Genomic DNA, 17,070 nt, shown 5'->3' on the forward strand with positions numbered 1-17,070 from the left:
CTCTTGTCCTCTGTGTCTGGGCAGGTGCCAGAGGGTCCTGAAGAAACGTTTTCAGGTCCTCAGGGCTCCCCGTGGAGGGTCCTAGCTAATTCCTACCCCTTCCTAGGCTTTGCCCGTGGGCCTGGGACTGGGTGGATGAGCACCCACCCGGCTGAGCGTGTCGCCGCCTGGTGGCCCCTTTCCCACATTGCAGCTATAATGGGAGCTCGCCCAGGCGGGAACTTGGGGGAGGCCGGGTCTCAGTGGAGGGAGTGGTCCGCATGTTAACAATACCTGAGAGGGGGGCCCTGATGGGGTGAAGGTAGCCAAGTGATGGGAACAAGGAAAGGGAATGTTAAGAGTTGAAGAAACCACTTGGAAAGAAAGCAGCACAAAAGCCCCCGGCAGGGGCAGGGCAGGAGAGGGGGCAGAAGAAATCGGACTGGGTGCCCCAGGGGGCCTCACGGTTTTGCTGGCATCTCCTTCTCTCCTCACGACTTTAAGTTTTTTTTTTTTAACGTTTATTTATTTTTGAGACAGAGAGAGACAGAGCATGAACGGGGGAGGGGCAGAGAGAGAAGGAGACAACAGAATCGGAAACAGGCTCCAGGCTCTGAGCGGTCGGCACAGAGCCCGACGCGGGGCTCAAACTCATGGACCGCGAGATCACGACCTGAGCCGAAGTCGGACGCTTAACCGACCCAGCCACCCAGGAGCCCCGTCTCCTCACGACTTTAATAACAGCTGACATCTACAGGAGGCTCCCTGGGCACTAGATTCTCTTCTTAGCCTGTGGTGTGCATTCACTCATTTAATTCTCAAGCGTGTTTCTAGGGTAGGTACCCCCTCACCCAGACTTTATCCACAAGGAGGTCGGGCACAGAGAGGTTCAGGGACATGCTCAAACTCGCACAGCTAAGTAGGAACACAGGCAGCCCGACTCCAGGACACCTGTGTTCCTCTCTGTCCCCTCCTGCCTCTGAGGGCTGCTTTCCGAAGTTCACCACAAACTTCCCAAAGAACTTTGGGAAGACGTCCCTAGCGTCCCAGCCTGGGAGACGTCCCCTGGGGAGGCAGCAGAGTGACAGGGAGCCCCGGACCTTCAGAGGGAACGCTTGCTTTGAACCCCACCCCTGCCCTCGTCTGGCTTTAACTCTGCACCTGTTTGCAAACATGGAAACCCGGGAACCACGCACCAGCTCCGCAGGACCGCTTTGAGAAGTCAAGTTCATGCCCAGCAGGCCGTTGTGAGAGCCGACACGAATTGGGGACTCTCACCATTTACACAAATTTTACATTATAGAACCCCACGACTGGATTTCTGGACTATTCACAAAGTCAGAGACTTGTGCCGACTTTGGATCAAACTTGGGATTCATCCACGGATGTACCCGTTTATTGGGAAGAGATGAACCCTACCTCGCCCACCCCGGGCCCCGGCCAAGGCTAGCTCATTCAGCGACTGCCTGAAGCGGCCGACGCAGATCTCCTCGGGCGGGCCTCCTGAGTGATTTTTATTCTTGACCTCACACCCCTCCTGACGGCTGGCATGGTCAGGTCCATTTGGCGGATGGGGCAGCGGAGGGTAAGAGAGGTGAGGTGGTTCGCCATAGTCACACAGCCGTGAGAGTCGCGGTGGCATTTGAGAGGCCAACGCTCTGCTTCCTGAACCTCTGGGCACTTGGTAGGGACGGACGCAGAGCCAGGAGACCCTCAGCTGGTGAGCCACTGAGCAGAACCCCTGACCGGAAGCTGTGGGGTGAGGGGCAACATGAAGGCATGCCCCGCCCCCGCCCAGAAACACCACACACACACCCAAACGATAAAATAATTTTTTTTTTTTTGATTCACTTTGATTTGGATCATTGGAAATGTCCAACAATAAATAAAACAGAGCAAAGGCTGAGGAAGGCGGACTCTGGCTAACTTCATTCCAAATGCATCCAGATTAGCGCTCGGCTACAAAACAAACACGAGGCGAGAGGGAAAAGAAAGCAAATTTTACAACAACGACGAGGAACCAAACGAGACCGCAAGGAGCGGAAAGCGCTCGGGAACCTTTGGCTTGGACGTGAGTTCAGCGACGTGCTGACGCGGCTGGGGAGGGCGCTCGCCTCCCGGGGTGGGGGGTGGGGCGAGGTGGCAGGTCAGAGCTGGCGTCGGGGTCACGGCCATCCGCAGGTGGACACAAATGGGAGTTCTGCCCAATGAGGGCGGCTGAGCCAGGGGGTCAAGTTCAACACCAGTGCAGGTCTCTGACGGGCTGAGAGGGAAAGTGGGGGGTGGGGGGGTGGGCTGGACGCTTGTGGGAAGCACATTGCCGCTCGTCTAATGAGCAAGGAAGCTGCTAGTGCCCGGATGCCAGCATACTGTGAATGCCACCTTGGGGGGGGGGTCTCTGCCCCTCCTGCCACAGCACCTTCTCCTCTCTGTGCCCCAGAGGCGGAGGTTCTTCAGGACGAGAAAGTGGAAAGCTGACTCCGTCTCCCAGACCACATGGCCTGTGGGAATGTCTGCTTCCAACCAGATGTCCGTGATGGACACAGTGATAACCCCGAGCTCTGGGGGGCAGTGGGGGGGTGGCGCAGGGGCAGCTGCTGGCTCCTGATGGCACGTGGCCAGCGGCCGGCCATCTGTCGCTGGACAGCGGCCACTCGGGGCTTGTCCTTCCCTGGAGGAAGCATTTCTGGTGCTCCCCATGTGGGGGACGGTGAGCTCTTTTCCGTTTCCCGTTTTTGCGTTCGGGCTGCCTTGACAGGAACACTTAAAGCAGAGGTCACGGCTCCAAATACTCTCTGTGACTCTACTCCACTCTTGACCCAGAGGCCCAGCCCTTCTTGCCCCCAGCACTTACAAGAATCACCTTCCCCACCTTCTTGTCTGGCTTCCCTATTTTAAGTCCTGTTTTCTTGTATCTGGCTTCTCCCACTGAGCACAGCCCGTGGGGTTTGCCCGACAACACCCGCTGAAGCCAGAGTCTCAAAAGGCATGGGTTTAAGAACTTTCTTTTCTGCTCGATGGCTCTGGGGGCCAGACGCTACAAACCTGCCCTGCTTTGTGCCCTGACGGGGGGAGGGGGTAAGGGCAGGGGCTCCAGGGGGGCCTGTGGAAGCAGGTGCTGGTTTTGCAGGAGGTGACTCCAGCTCAAGAAAATCAGCGTCCTGGCTCACTGGGGGTTGGAAAGAGTGCCGAGATCTCCCTTCCTCCTCAGCCCCGATCTTTCTGGCTTTAGGCTCAGCACTGATGACTGCGGGCGGGGACACCTCTGCTCCATGCCTGGGGCCCGGGGCTGGCCTCCCAGGAGCCCTGTGCCTGGAGACCTGGCAGAGCCCTGGGCTGGGAGTCCAACAGTGAGCGGGGTGGACACTTGAGAGCCTCCTCTGGCTGGGGGTTTCTCGTTATCCCGCCCACAGCATGCTCAATGCTCTGTGGGAAACAGTCTTGCCCAATTCTCAGCCATCCTTACCCCGGGTAGAGACGCTAACTGGCTTAAGCCAATCGGCGCATTCGATCCCAGTCCCAGTGATTGGAGCGTATTGGGTTTAGACCCCTTCACCAAGCCAATGAACACAAACGTGTGCTGGGGCACTGGGAGGAGCAAGGTTTCTCCCCCACTGGGGGGAAGGAGGCAAAGGCAGACACCAGGGCTTGCCAGGGCCACCATGGGCAGCCTGGGGACGAGCCAGGTGGGGAGAAGGCAGAGGCCCACCCCCCCCATCACAGTTCTCTGAGATGCTGGATGGAACACAGCTGGGAAAGCCCACCTCAGGATGTTTTAAACAGAGAGCCGACGATTTCCTGGTTTTGCTCAAAATGGTTGACTCGTGCCATCACGATTGTTGGTTCACTTTTGCAAGTCGCTTCCCTTCCCCGGGTCCTGCTTTTCTGATCTGTTAAATGGGAAGGCAGGCGGGCTTGAACGGGCCTAGCGGGAGGGCGAGACGGCCAGGACCGGGCAGCCGGGCCGGACAGCCTGCGCCTCCTCCCCACGGGGACCTGTTCTGACTCAGCAACGCCCAGGAGCCGACTGCGCGCCCTGAACCTGTCACCCCTGTATGGACCCAGGAAGAGCTCGGGAGTCCACCCTGCTCCCTGTCTCAGTGGCCACGGTTCTCAAGGGCTGTCCCTGGGCTCAATTGGCCAATCGACAGATGCATGCTCTAGTCTCTGAGCGTGGACGATCAAGATGTTGACCTCACAGTGACTGATGAGCCTTCACCGGTCACGAGAGTCTCATGCTTTGGAGGACTTTAAAACGGGCACACGTCGTTTGTGTGTTGGTTTGTTTTTTGTGTGTGTTTTTTTTTTTTTTATACATCACATTCTGCATTCTGAATTTCTGAGAATGTAACAAAGGCTAAAGAATCTCTCCCCGTGACGATGCTCATATGCACAGGCTTCGGGGGCAGACTAATGCGGCATGCCATCTGGGGACCCCTGGGAACTGCCCAACACCACCTGCGGCCCCGGAGCTGACAACATGCCTCCCTCCCTGTTTGTAGAGGGAGAGGCTGCAGCCGGGAGAACGGGGCTTGCCAGAGAGCCGAGAGAGCGCAGGAGACAGGCCCCGTGGCTTCCCAGACTGGCATGCCTCACGCTCCCCCAGGAAGCTGTCACGCCTCCTCAAGGTGGCATGGCCTGTTAGCAAATGCTCTCAACAGGAAAAACGGTTTTTCTGATTAAGGGTCAGTAACTAGAGCCAACAATCACTGTCCTTCTATACGTGTGACCCCACTCCCCACCCGGCCCCAAGGGAGTCCCGCTGGGTTTTGGAGATTCTTAGCCCGAGACCGAATCCAATCCACAATGACGAGGAAGGAAGGCGGGGCCGAAGGGAAGGAGGTACGGAGCACCCCACAAAGCTGCCCACCTGAAACCCTGGGATCTGCCCACCGGCAAGCCCCCAAGCCCTAGATGCACCCCACCCCGAGTCTGAAGCTCCCCAAGAACCTAGATTCAAGCTCCCCCACTCCCCGGCTGCCAGGCGAAGCAAGAACAAGCTCAATTAAACCGTCAGGACCAGCCACAGAGCCACAAAGTGCACACGACGTCAGCGGAGTTAAAAGAATAAATCAATAAATAATCAGGAAGGCTGAAGAGGAAAGATCAGAGCAGCCCGGGAGGGAGAGAATGAGGTATGTCTTCTCCCGCTCTGAAACTCATGTTCCTGGGATGGCCCTGCAGCCCTCAGGACACCGTGCAGGTGGCCAGCAGGGACGTGGCCCAGAACGTGGGTTTCCTGGGGAAAGTGCCGGCTGGTGGAGGTTATACGCGTGGCCTTGGAAGGTCATGGGCGCCACATCCAGCGGTCTGTGAATGTAAGCAAGAATGATGTTCCACGGCTGACGCGCCTCTGGACAGCACTGCCCGTCATCCTAGCTCTGCTCCAACTCAGGCGCTGCCTCAGGAAACTAGAAAAGATGCCCCGAGCCACAGGGCAAGGGGGCGGCATTGCTGGGGGTCCCCTCTCCCGAGTCAAGGCTTTTGCCTTGTTTCGGCCAATGCGCGTATTTCTCCCCAGACACAAAGGCACGCGGAAGTGGTCAGATCTGCTCTCAGCCACGGTTACAGCCACAAAGATCCATCGCTCAAGGGACATCGGCTTGGGAAGAAGACATCTGCCGGGGCCTGAAACACTCTGCCACGTGTCTGTGAAGACCTTCGGGGCGGGGAGCCTCTCCGGCCACCATAAATGAGCTTTGGGACGACAGCGGGGTGGTGGGGGGCGGGGGGTTGTCGAGCCAAGTGAGGGAGGGGCCGGGCATCGTGCAAAGAAAGGCGCGATCTTGCCCCTAGTGTCCACATGGTCCAACACGGCTCTGTCCTGAGGTCTTCCCTGGGTCCCCGGGCAGAGGAAAAGTCTCTGCCCATCCGTCCCGGAAAACTGTCCTTTCCTTTAGAACACAGAGTCCCAAGTATCTGCCCCCTCCCCAGAAGCCAAAGGGACCTCGGTGTTTGGAGACTGGACCCTCCCCCGCATCTCCCCACCTCCCTCCAGCTCCAGGACAGCAGTGAGGGGCCCTCTCCATCTAAGACCAGTCCTGAGACTTCCTTCGCAGACCCGGCGGGGCTCGGGGACCTTGCTGAGCAGACGCTGCCCAATGTTGGCTCGCGGGAGACCGCGAGGGGCACCTGAACGCCCCCACCCCCGAGGCTGGCCCTCAAAGCTCCCAGGACAGAACGGCCCCAGCGAGAGGCTGGGGCTGGACACAGAGAGGCGTGCCTCAGTTCTCCTTTGCAGCGTCATCTCCCCTTGAATATCCGGATTTTATTGATGGACGCCAAGGTGGCCGTCACGTTGGACTCAAAGTCTCCATCGTGCACCCCGGTCTTGCGAAAAGCCCCCGCCGATGGGTTGTTCTCCCAGTAGTGATGCCAGTTCCCCTTGCTGTCTGCCCCGAAGCCGTACAAGTCTACCTGCGGGGGCAAAGCAAAGGTCAGAACCAGACGGCAGGGCCACAGGTAGAACCTCTAAGAAGAGGAGCCTGCAGGCATCCCCTGAGTCTGTAGGCAATGCTTCCCCAGACTCCTAGAAACCCTTCTCCGTAGAACCCGTCCGGTTCCTTACTGGAACTCCCAGGGGCTCAGGGAAGCAAAAGCGAGTTCCGTAAAAGTCAAGTGTAACGCCAGAAGGCACGACGGGAGGCCAGCGCGTGGGTGGCCCCGAGGGTGCCGGCGCAGGACAGCCTCTTCTCAGAGGGAGGCTCCTGGGACTGGGCAGGGGGAGTGGAGTTGCCAGCAGGGCTCCCAGCTCTGCCTCGTGGAGCCAGAGAGCGCCAAACCGCTATTCTGAGCCTCGCGTCCCTCATCCGGAAAATGGGCCAAGAAGAATGACCGCGTTGAGGCAGGTGGTAGGTGCTGAACTCTTTCTTCCCTGAGGCTAATATCCATGCGGTTCAGGAGCCCTCACTGGCCAGTGGCCAGGGGGGCCTTTCCCACACGTGACCAGCGTTTACTGAGCACTCACTCTGTGCCAAGCACTGCGATAAATACATCAGAGTTCATCACCGGGGCCACCTGGGTGGGTGCTGGGGAAATCAGGGACTCAGGAGTCAGGTCTCAGACCTTGGAGCCTGTGACTTACCACAAGCACCAGTGAGGACGGGGGCTAACGTCAGGGCTCCCGTAGCACAGAGGACAGCAGGGCCAAGGACGCAAGGGATCTGAGATGGGAGGTGACACTTGAATTGGGTCTCGGGGGAGGCGTTGAAGATGTCCAGGAAGGAACATGCCCTCCAGGGAGAGGAAATGCTATCTGGGCTGCGGCAGCGGGGAGGGCAGATTCGGGGGGTGGGGCCCCACCGGGGGCAGGAGACACCTCGGTGGCCAGCTGGCCAGCACAGCTTTCTTGTGAAGGCCAGCAGGGCCACAGCGGCCCCGGGGCAGGAGGGAAGAGAAGGGAGTAGCATTTCTGAGGCAGCCAGGTGGAGGTGAGGATGAGAGGTGGCTTCTGGGAGAGACAGCCCAGGCTTCTGGCGACAGTGCGGGTGCACGGGGAGGGTGGTGACAGAACAGCCCCTCCCCCCTCCCTGGATGTCCCCCAGGATCCAGGTGGGGCAGGGGCGGGGATGGCTGCATGTGACCTCTGATTGCCCCGCCTGACGCAGGGCCAGGGAGGAAGAAGGGTGTAGGTGTTGTGGCCCCCCTGCTCCTCTCCCCGGGGTGGCAGTGAGCACCCCAAATCAGCATGGCTTGGCGGACGGTCAGGCAGACCCACGAAGGAAAACACAACGCGCACTTGGCAAGATCACTGGTTCTCAGTGTCGGTGAAGAGCGGAAGCCCTGGGTGCCTGGTTTCCACCTTCAGAAATTCTGGCGAACACGGGCCCGGGGTGGTCCGGGTGCTGGGATTTAGCTCTGGGGACGATCCTAAGAGCGGCCGGGATCGAGACCCCAGCTCTCCCCCGTTACGACCTGCTCCGTTATTCTGCCCCCAGATCCGAGCCTCCACCCGCCAGCTGTGACTCGGCCTCCGGAGCCTGCACAGAGCGAGCCGGCACCCTTGCCCCTGCCGACGTTCTCGGGAACGCCCAGAGCGTAGAGATAAGGAACCGGAGCTTCTGGGAGGAGAGCTACGTCGGGGCCCGGGTGAGGCCGGGGGGTCAGCCTGACTGCAGATGCACCCCCGGGCGCTCAGAGAAACGCGGAATGAGGGGCTCCCCCCCGGGGGGGGGGCGGCCTGGCAGGCACGGGGGGCGGGTGTACCTCATCGCAGATGTGCAGTGAGAAGATGACGGACAGAATGCCGGTGGACGGGTATCGCCCGTGGCCCTGCAGCCAGTTGTCAAAGACGTATTTGATGAAGGCCGGATGGTATATCAGGATCTGCGGGGAGACGACAGGGCCCCCCGTGAGCGCCTGCGGGATGCCCCACACGGTCGTGGCCCTGGGGGACAGGGCAGCGAACAGAGCCGGCAGCCCTGCCCTCGTGGGCCTTCCCTCCGAGTGGGAAGGACCGGCGGTGGCCTAACCGTGGAGGCAGACAGTGCTAGATAGAACACAGCTATGGAGCCGCGGAGAGAAATGAAGCAGAAAGGCAATAAAGTACGGGGGTGGGGGTGGGGAGAAGGCTGGCTGAGAAAAGGACTTCCGGCAACATTCACATCGGGCCAGGGAGGTTCCAGGGAACAGCGTGTGGTGGGGACAGGGACGCCTCTGTCACAGGGCAGGAAAACACAGGCGCTGAGCCGCCCACCCGTCGAATGATCTCTGTGCCACGACATGGCCCCACGCGCTAGCTTTCCCTCTCCTCGTGTTATAGATGAGGAAACCGCGCTCAGAGGGCCTAGGTGATGTGCCCGGTGTCACACAGCCAGGGTGGCCAAGCTGGGAGGTGCCTGGTATCAGACCTGCCCTTGACTCCACCCCCACGGCTGCTTCGAGGACAGCGAAGGGGGCGTCTCAGGCGGTAGAGGGAATGCATGTCCAGGAAGCCTAAGGCCAGCCCCCACGAATGGACTGGAACAGAGGACCGTGCAGGTCTCTGGTCATCACTCAGCCAGGCCTCAAGGGACTGCCATCTCTGGGAGGCTTTCCCATGTACCCACTGGGCCCACATAGGGCTCCCCCCGTTCCCTGGGTGACGCACCCATGCAAATGGCAGGTGCTGGAGGCCCGGGGCCAGCCATACCACAAACTGGCTGTGTGTTCCTGAGCAAGTTACTCGACCTCTCTGATCTTGACCTCACCATCTGAAGAGGACAGCATATGCAAAGGACCAGTGGGGTGGACACTTCACTTCTTCCATCCTTCCGCCCTTTGCCCAAGTCTCGGCCAACCCCCATACCAGGGGCCCCCGGGGGACGACGGAGCTATGGAGGCAGGAGGGGAGGTCTGGCTTTCAGAAGCTCACGCCATACAGCGCTGGGTCTCAAAGAGCAGCCAGCATCAGCATCCCTGGAGGGCTGGTAAAAGCCCGGATGGCTGCCCCCTCCCCTCCTCTTAGAGTGTCTCATTCAGCAGGTCTGGGGTGGGTCTGAGTCTCTGCATCTGTGACAGGATCCCAGTGACGCCGCTGGTCCGGGACCCCCACTCGGGGACACTTTCCCGGTGTTTGTGGAGCAGGGGAGCTGAGTGGGGGCTACGGCCTCCGCGGGCACGGGGGGCCCAAGGGCTCTCTGCGGCCAGGCGCCGGCAGAGGGGGGAGGTGGTGCTTTCCAGCCTGTACAGCTCCTTCGAAAGGAGCCTGAGCTCAGAGGACAAGGGGCCGAGTTCGACTCACCTTATTCTTTTTCACTTTGATCTTCGCGGGGACAGGGACGTAGGTGCTGCAAGGGGAGAAAGAGCGGTTAATGCGGGGGCGGGGGGGGGGGCAGGCTGCCTGCACGCAGCTCTGGCTGGGGGACACTGGAGAGGGAGGGAGGGATGCGGCCTCCCTGCCACAGCCCCGTCGCCCTGCAGCAGTGGCCCTCTGTAGACACCAGAGGGCGCTCGTGGCTAATTCAGGAACTTTCTTTCAAACCGCCGCCTTTCCCCCAGAAAGGTGGGGGGAGGGGGGCGACTTTCTCCAAGTCCCCACACCACGGAGCGCGGCAGAGGCCAGAGCGCACGTTGCCACTGCTAGGGCGCTGGCCGATGAGCTCCACGAACGCCCCCTTTCCATCTGCAAGGTTACGTGTGCCCCAAGGTGAAGGTGTAAACGCCCGGCCACCCGGCCTCACGTTCCATCTAAGGGGGACAGGGTGGGAGGGCAGCCGAGCCCAGGCCTGGCCCACTCGCTCCTCCCCTGCTTGAGCCCGCCTCCCTCAGGGCCCTCCTGGGAGGGCGGCCCCTGGCATCCTGCACCCCAATCCGTCAGGCTTGCTGGCTGGTCCTCAGACAAGGAGGCTTCTGGCCGTGAGGACAGTGAAGCCACTTCCTTTCAGGAAGAGGGAGGGAGCTAGGAACCCGAGCCTGGCTCTCAAGCTAGGAAGGCATGCTCAGGGCGGGCCTCTGAGCCCTCTTGGGGGGGGGAGGGGGAGGGGGGCAAAGGGGAGGGGAGGGAGGGGAGGGAGGGGAGGGGCCTCTCCACCCCAGCCCCCAGGGGACTCACTGAGAGATGGTGCCCGTGGTGGTGGCACTGACCACCCACTCCAGGTCGGTGGTCTTGAAGGGGACCAGGACCATGCTGACGTTCTCCCCCAGCTCCCTGAAGCTCTCGGGGTACACCAGATGGTGCGTGGTCTTGCTCCCGACGTCGGCCTCAAAGCCCGCTGTGGGGGCCTTGTTCATCCTGGGGGACAAGGGACAGAAGGTCGCGCGTCGCATCCCACGGGCACGGGTCAGCCTTAGCTCCACAAGCCTGTGATGTCACCTCTGGTGCCTCACCCTCCGTGGCTGGGCCCCAGCTTCCTGAGCTGGAAAAGGGACTCAAGTCGTTAAGACGCAGCGCAAAAGCTTGCGTTGTTCGTTTTCTCTCCGTTTCTTTTACGACCTCACGCGAGCCTGACCATCGTCTCTGCTGATGACCTAGGAAGCACAGGGCACCACCCTGGCCCCTCAAGGCACCTCGTTAACACCTTAATGGTAATGCCAACCAGGCCTGGGAGGCGTCCTGAGGCCCTATTTTCCGGTGGAAGAAACCCGAGGGCAAAGAATTTGTCTCAGGACACACAGCTTCCGGGTGGCAGGCTCCAAGTCAGGTTTGTCTGACCCGCTCCCCCTCACCACGAATATTCCTGCTGCACGCCGGGCACACTGAGGCTCCCAGAAGCCAGGCGAGGGGTCTAAGGGCATAAACGCGGAGACCACGGAAACGGGAGACTGTTCTAGAAGGCCCCTGGGGAGCAGCAGCCCCCTGCTGCCTGTCCTCGCGCTGAGGCGCTCGTGACCCCGGGGGCCGAGCGCACAGTGTGGTGGAGATTATGACAAGAAACCCAGGATACGGGTCTTCCTGGAGGATCTGTTTTTACTCGGTGACGGGGAAACGAATTTACATTAAAGACATGCGGTTTTACTACGGCCTCGACTGCAAAACGGGACTGAGTTTTCAAGATTAAACGGGAGTCTTCAAATGAATCTTGCCCTCTCGCCAGGCGTCTCCGTGCCAAGCTCCCGGCCCCGCTGGCTTCCTCCCGCGAGTCGTTTCCCATCTGGGTCCAGAGAGGCGCTGCTCGTCCGCTTCCCTCCCACGATGCACGGCTGGGGAAACTGAGGCCCTCGGGGGGCGGGGGGGGGCCTGGGGTCCGCGGGGGAGCCCGGCCATGCCAGGACTGGGGTGTCTCGACCTCCTGACCCTGGGCCGAGGCGCCTCTAGCAGCTAAGGGGACGGGCGCTCACCTCAGCACGAAGTCGTGGCCGTCTATCTGAGGCCCGTACCAGGACTCCCTCAGGTTCCCGGAGTTGCCCACCACGGCACAGCGCCGGCAGCCCCCCGACTTCTTCTCCAGCAGGGGGTCCACGTTCCCAGGCACCACCTGGAACAGCTCCTTGATGGTATCGTTCAGGTTATTGGGTTGCTTCTCCCGCTGGAGCCTCTGCGGGCCGAGGACGGAAGGAGACAGGTCAGCCCAGCTGTGCTGCCTCTGGCCGCTGCTCAGCCAGCCGGCTGCTGGGCCCCCAGCGCCCCACGTGTGCTCGCTGGGCCCCGAGCCCCTCCCCGCTGTGCTCACTGGGCCCCAAGCTGCCCTCTGTGCTCACTGGGCCCCGAGCTCCCCCCTGTGCTCACTGGGCCCCTAGCTCCCCCCTGTGCTCACTGGGCCCAGAGCTCCCCCGCTGTGCTCACTGGGCCCCAAGCCCCTCCCCGTTGTGCTCACTGGGCCCCAAGCTGCCCCCTGTGCTCACTGGGCCCCTACCTCCCCCCTGTGCTCACTGGGCCCCGAGCTCCTCCCTGTGCTTACTGGGCCCAGAGCTCCCCCGCTGTGCTCACTGGGCCCCAAGCTGCCCCCTGTGCTCACTGGGCCCCAAGCCCCTCCCCGCTGTGCTCACTGGGCCCCAAGCCCCTCCCCGCTGTGCTCACTGGGCCCCAAACCCCTCCCCGCTGTGCTCACTGGGCCCGGAGCCCCTTCCCTCTGTGCTCACTGGGCCCCTAGCTCCCCCCTGTGCTCACTGGGTCCCTCCCTGGCACCTTCCTTTTTGCTGGGCACCTGGAGACTGAGGAGGCTCAGACAGCTCTCTCCGGAAGCCCAGGAACCCCTCAGGGAGGTGGGAAAGATCATTCACTCATATTCCGCAAATGTTTATTGAGCACCTACTGTGTGCGAGCTACTCTGCCAGCCACTGAGGCATCGAGACCCGGTAATATGAGAAAGCCACACGAGAGAAAGGTCAGGTGACCCTCCGTGCCCACCACCCCCGCCTCTGCTCCCTTCCTCCTCCTGACCACCCCCCACCCCCCACCCCCCAGGGACCCCTGGGCTCCAGCAAGACGGAGAAACTAGCCCTTTGCTGGATTCGTCAAGGCCTCCGATGTCTGCCTGGCAAATCGCTTTCACCCTTTAAGACCAAGCTCGAGACTTCTGACTTCCTCACTCCTGGTAGAACCTGGAGACATTTCCTAAGGAGCATCCCATCGAACTCTGTCACCATGTTGCTGTGTATATATCACAGCACACTGGAACGTAGGTGAGAAGGATGTTCTGGGGCCCGGCCTGGTGGAACCACATGTCCCAAATCCAAGCCAGGATTTGAACCCAGGCTTTTAAATTTTTTTTTTTAATGTTTATTTATTTTTGAGACAGAGAGAGACAGAGCATGAATGGGGGAGGGTCAGAGAGAGGGAGACACAGAATCTGAAACGGGCTCCAGGCTCTGAGCTGTCAGCACAGAGCCCGATGCAGGGCTCGAACTCATGGACCGTGAGATCATGACCTGAGCCGAAGTCGGACGCTTAACCGACTGAGCCACCCAGGCGCCCCTGAACCCAGGCTTTTAGAAACCGAACGTAAAGTCTCTCCCAACACGGTCCCTGTCTCAGACCCTTGGAACCTAGACCTCGGGAAAGCCCAGCCCCTGGGCTTGGGGGAGGTGGCTGCGGGGTGAGTCCCACCAGCCTCTCCCGGCTCCAGGCCCGGGGCAGTGACTGGGAAAGAAAGGAGAGGTTAGAGATTGCTTTGGCCGTTGTCCAGGACATTAGTGACGGGGCACATAGGGAGACCCAGAGGCACGCAGGCCCCCACCGCCCTGTGACGGAAGGAATCAGATCTCCAAAGGAGAGGCCCATCGGTAAGCCCGGATGGCTCCTTTAGTTAAAACCCCCAGCCCGTCCTCCGCACCTGCCATGGGCGATAAGACCGGGACCGCTCAGCACACACACCCCCTAGGAGGGTTATAATACATAAAACACAGAGAAAGAAAATAGCAACCGTTGGTGAGGATATGGAGAAACTGGAACCCACATACGCCTTTGGTGGGGAATGCAAAATGGGGTGGCCACCGCGCATAACAAACACAGAACTACCACGTAAGTCGGCAATCCCATCCCAACGCACGTCCTCAAAAGAACAGAGAGCAGGGTCACGAACAGACACCCTGCTGTTCGCAGCAGCATGATTCACAGCGGCTGTAAAGCGGACGCAAGCCGAATGTCCACTGACAGGTGAACGGATAGGGCAGGTGTGGAACATCACTCGGGTCATAAAAAAGAAGGAAATTTTGATAGACGCTACAGCATGGGGGGGCCTTGGAAACCCATGCTTGGTGAAGTAAGCCGGACACAAGAAGACAAATACTGAGGGGTCAGATCCATAGCGACAGAAGGCAGAATGGTGGTTGCCCAGGGCCGGGGGAGGAAGAAGAGGAGTTAGGGTTTAACAGATGCAGGGTTTGGGGGACACGGTGAAAAAATGCTGGCTATAGGTGGTGGTGAGGGTTACACAACAGTGGGAATGTGCTTAAAGCCACTGAATTGTACGCTTACCTTATGGTTAAGGTAGTAAATACTGTTAGGTACATTTTAACACAGAAAAACAGAATAATCTCCAGGTTAAACACCTGCTTCTGATAAGATCTCCCGGGAAGCTCCCGAATCAAGGAGCCCGACTCAGTAGGGCTGGGCTGGGCCCAAGAACCTGCATTTCCAACCGCTCCCGGGCAATGCTGGGACAGGCAGAGGGCCCCAGCCAAGCTCTCCTTCAGGAGCCTCCATAAACGGCCCCACCCAGGAAGGGCCCCTTTGCGCCCAAGCACTGCGAAGACACGCTCAGGACCAGTGTCCTCACATTGTGTCATTACCTCGGGGGAGTCTGACACAGTCTGTGGGATTCAGGGGTGACGTGGCATTCTTCAATCCAGCGCTCAGCAGTATTTACTGAGCACCTAGTATATCACCTGTGTGCGTGCTTTGCCTCGGAGGCCCCGGGGCTTGAAGCCGGCAGGGGACGTGACTCGGGAGCATAGCACAGTATCCTCTTGAGCCCGGCTATTACTGACTTACTCATCATTCATGACTCATTGCAGGAAAAAAAAAAAAAAGTAAGTTCATTTTAAAAGGAACTCTCACATCCCCACCACAAAGGGACAGCAAGGATTACTTGGCAGGAAAAGAAGGAGAAGAAGGAGAAGGAGGAGGAGGAGGAGGAGGAGGAGGAGGAGGAGGAGGAGGAGAAGAAGAAGAAGAAGAAGAAGAAGAAGAAGAAGAAGAAGAAGAAGAAGAAGAAAGTAATTGCAGAAAACAATGAAAACAAAATAACGTTATTTCATTTTGGCTCATCGGTTGCTTGCCCGGGCAAGATGCCCACCCTCCGTTAGAAGGAAAGCCGGCAGGTGTTGAGGTGTAGAAGGAAACATCGGGTCAGGCTCAAGTCCTCTCGACTGCAGACCCAGCGAGAGAATGACAGCGGACTCTTCCTCGATCTGAGATGCGCGATTCTGGAACCCTCGCGTCTGACGCCCTCGCATCACCTAGCATCACGCCGCTGGCCACGCACAGGCGGCACATGGCCCCATGTCAGCAATTCGGGGTCCGCTGCAGGGCTTTCCTGGCAGCGCTGGAGACCCCGAGGCCCCGAGAGGGGAAGGGGCCAGGCCCTTGGGCGCGTCAGCTGCACAGCCGGGAAGAACTTGGGGGAGGAAAGCCGGGCTGTGTTTCTGCAGGTTAGAATCCGAAATCACCCACCCGCCAGCTGGGTCAGTCGGGGCAGGGCACTCAGTGCTGCGTCCCTGCCCCTGTCCTCCTTGGGAAGGAACAGTCTGTCGCGTTTCCCTGCCTTTTGTAGGTAACAGGAAGGGCGCTGCCAGGTGCTGACTTGTGCATCGGAGAGAATGTTGCATTCAAAGTTCACCCTCCCCTTCTCGCTCGTCCTGAGGAGTTTCCCAGTATCCTTGTCTGCATCCAGTCCGTGCTCCGGAGGCACCTGCCAACTGTGGACGGGGAACCTCGAGAACGCGTGCGACTCAGGGCGGGGCCGGGAAGCAGAGGCCAAGTCCGGGATGCCTCTGCGAGGGGCGGGCGCTGTCCGCAGCGAGGGAGGGCCCGGCACGCCGTCTCCACTGCGGGACCCACCTCGGCGGGCTGGGACAGGGAGGCGCACATCCTGGGCACACTCACGCTCGGAGTGCAGTCTGGGAGAGCCTCCCTCACTGCACATGCCCTTGCACGTGATCCCACGGGGATCTTGGGGGCGTGAACCACAGCACAGACAGCCCAGCCTGGAGGCGTGATGTCTGGCCTTCTGTGCCCCCTGTCGCAAGCCCCCGTGTGTGCTGCAAAGAGGTACCCTCTCCTCCCATCCCTCCTTCCTTCTCCGTCCAGTGAACCCTGCTCCTCCTTCCTGGTCCAGCCTGCCGGGCGGCACCTGGGAGGCCTCCCACAATCCCCCACGATATTGGTCCTGGCCCTTATGCATGTGCTGGGAACCTCGGGTCCCATCATGTGCTCGAGGCCGTGTGGCGTGGGCAGGTTAGAGCAGGGACTTTTGCCGGACTTTGAAAGCCCATCATAGGTGGGGGCATGCATTGGTTTTTTGTTTTTTTCTTAAGTTTGTGTATTTATTTATTTATTTATTTATTTATTTATTTATTTATTTATTCAGAGGGAGAGGCAGAGAGAGAGCAAGCGAGACAAAGAATCCCAAGCAGGTTCTGCACCTGACGCAGAGCCTGAACTCTTGAACTGCAAGATCGCGACCTGAACCGCGAAACCAAGAGTCAGAAAGCTTAACCGACCGAGCCACCCAGGCGCCCCCCACACATTCTGTGTCTCCTCTTACACGCCGGGCCCTGCGCTGAGAACTTCATAGGCGTTTTCTCATTTATTTCCCATAACCGTCCTACGAGAAAGGTGATACGAGGCACCCATTTTACAGATGAGAAAACTGAGGTGCGGTGAGGTGGAGTGGGTTCCCCAGGGCCCCCCAAGATATGAGTACCCGGGCCTGGCTCCAGGGTTTAGGCACTAGAATGTGATCCCCCTGTGCCCCTCACCAGTGAGGTGAGCCTCACCAGTGAGAAACGGAGGTAAGATGACCTCCCGGGCTGTGGTGAAGTCGGGGGGGCTGGAGGGCAGTGCCTGGAAAGCTTGGCCACAGTGGCGCTGGGCATTGGATGGGGCCTGCGATTATCAAGTGCACTGAGCACAATGATCGGGGCAGAAAAGACGTCTCCTGTGGTTGGGGCAGGACCCCGGGCCCCACGGAGCGGGAGGGCCCAACTCCCTGTGGCCCGTCTCAGGAGTGG

General features: G+C 59.8%; 1 protein-coding gene across 6 annotated transcripts in view; it reads right to left on the reverse strand.

The window, feature by feature from the left end:
* Positions 1–639: 639 nt before the first annotated feature.
* Positions 640–17,070, reverse strand: part of ST3GAL1 (ST3 beta-galactoside alpha-2,3-sialyltransferase 1) — a 96,126-nt gene continuing 79,695 nt past the window's right edge. For all 6 annotated transcript variants that reach the window (XM_042973382.1, XM_042973383.1, XM_042973384.1 and 3 more), the window contains 5 exons: positions 11,737–11,933; positions 10,511–10,690; positions 9,701–9,746; positions 8,185–8,304; positions 640–6,396 (listed from right to left, as the gene is read on the reverse strand). In XM_042973382.1, coding sequence (XP_042829316.1) covers positions 6,223–6,396; positions 8,185–8,304; positions 9,701–9,746; positions 10,511–10,690; positions 11,737–11,933 — 717 coding nt within the window. In that variant the 3' untranslated portion in view covers positions 640–6,222. The remainder of the gene's footprint in view (positions 6,397–8,184; positions 8,305–9,700; positions 9,747–10,510; positions 10,691–11,736; positions 11,934–17,070) is intronic.

This window comes from Panthera tigris, chromosome F2 (assembly GCF_018350195.1).
Source record: "Panthera tigris isolate Pti1 chromosome F2, P.tigris_Pti1_mat1.1, whole genome shotgun sequence".
NCBI classification, from domain to species: Eukaryota; Metazoa; Chordata; class Mammalia; order Carnivora; family Felidae; genus Panthera; species Panthera tigris.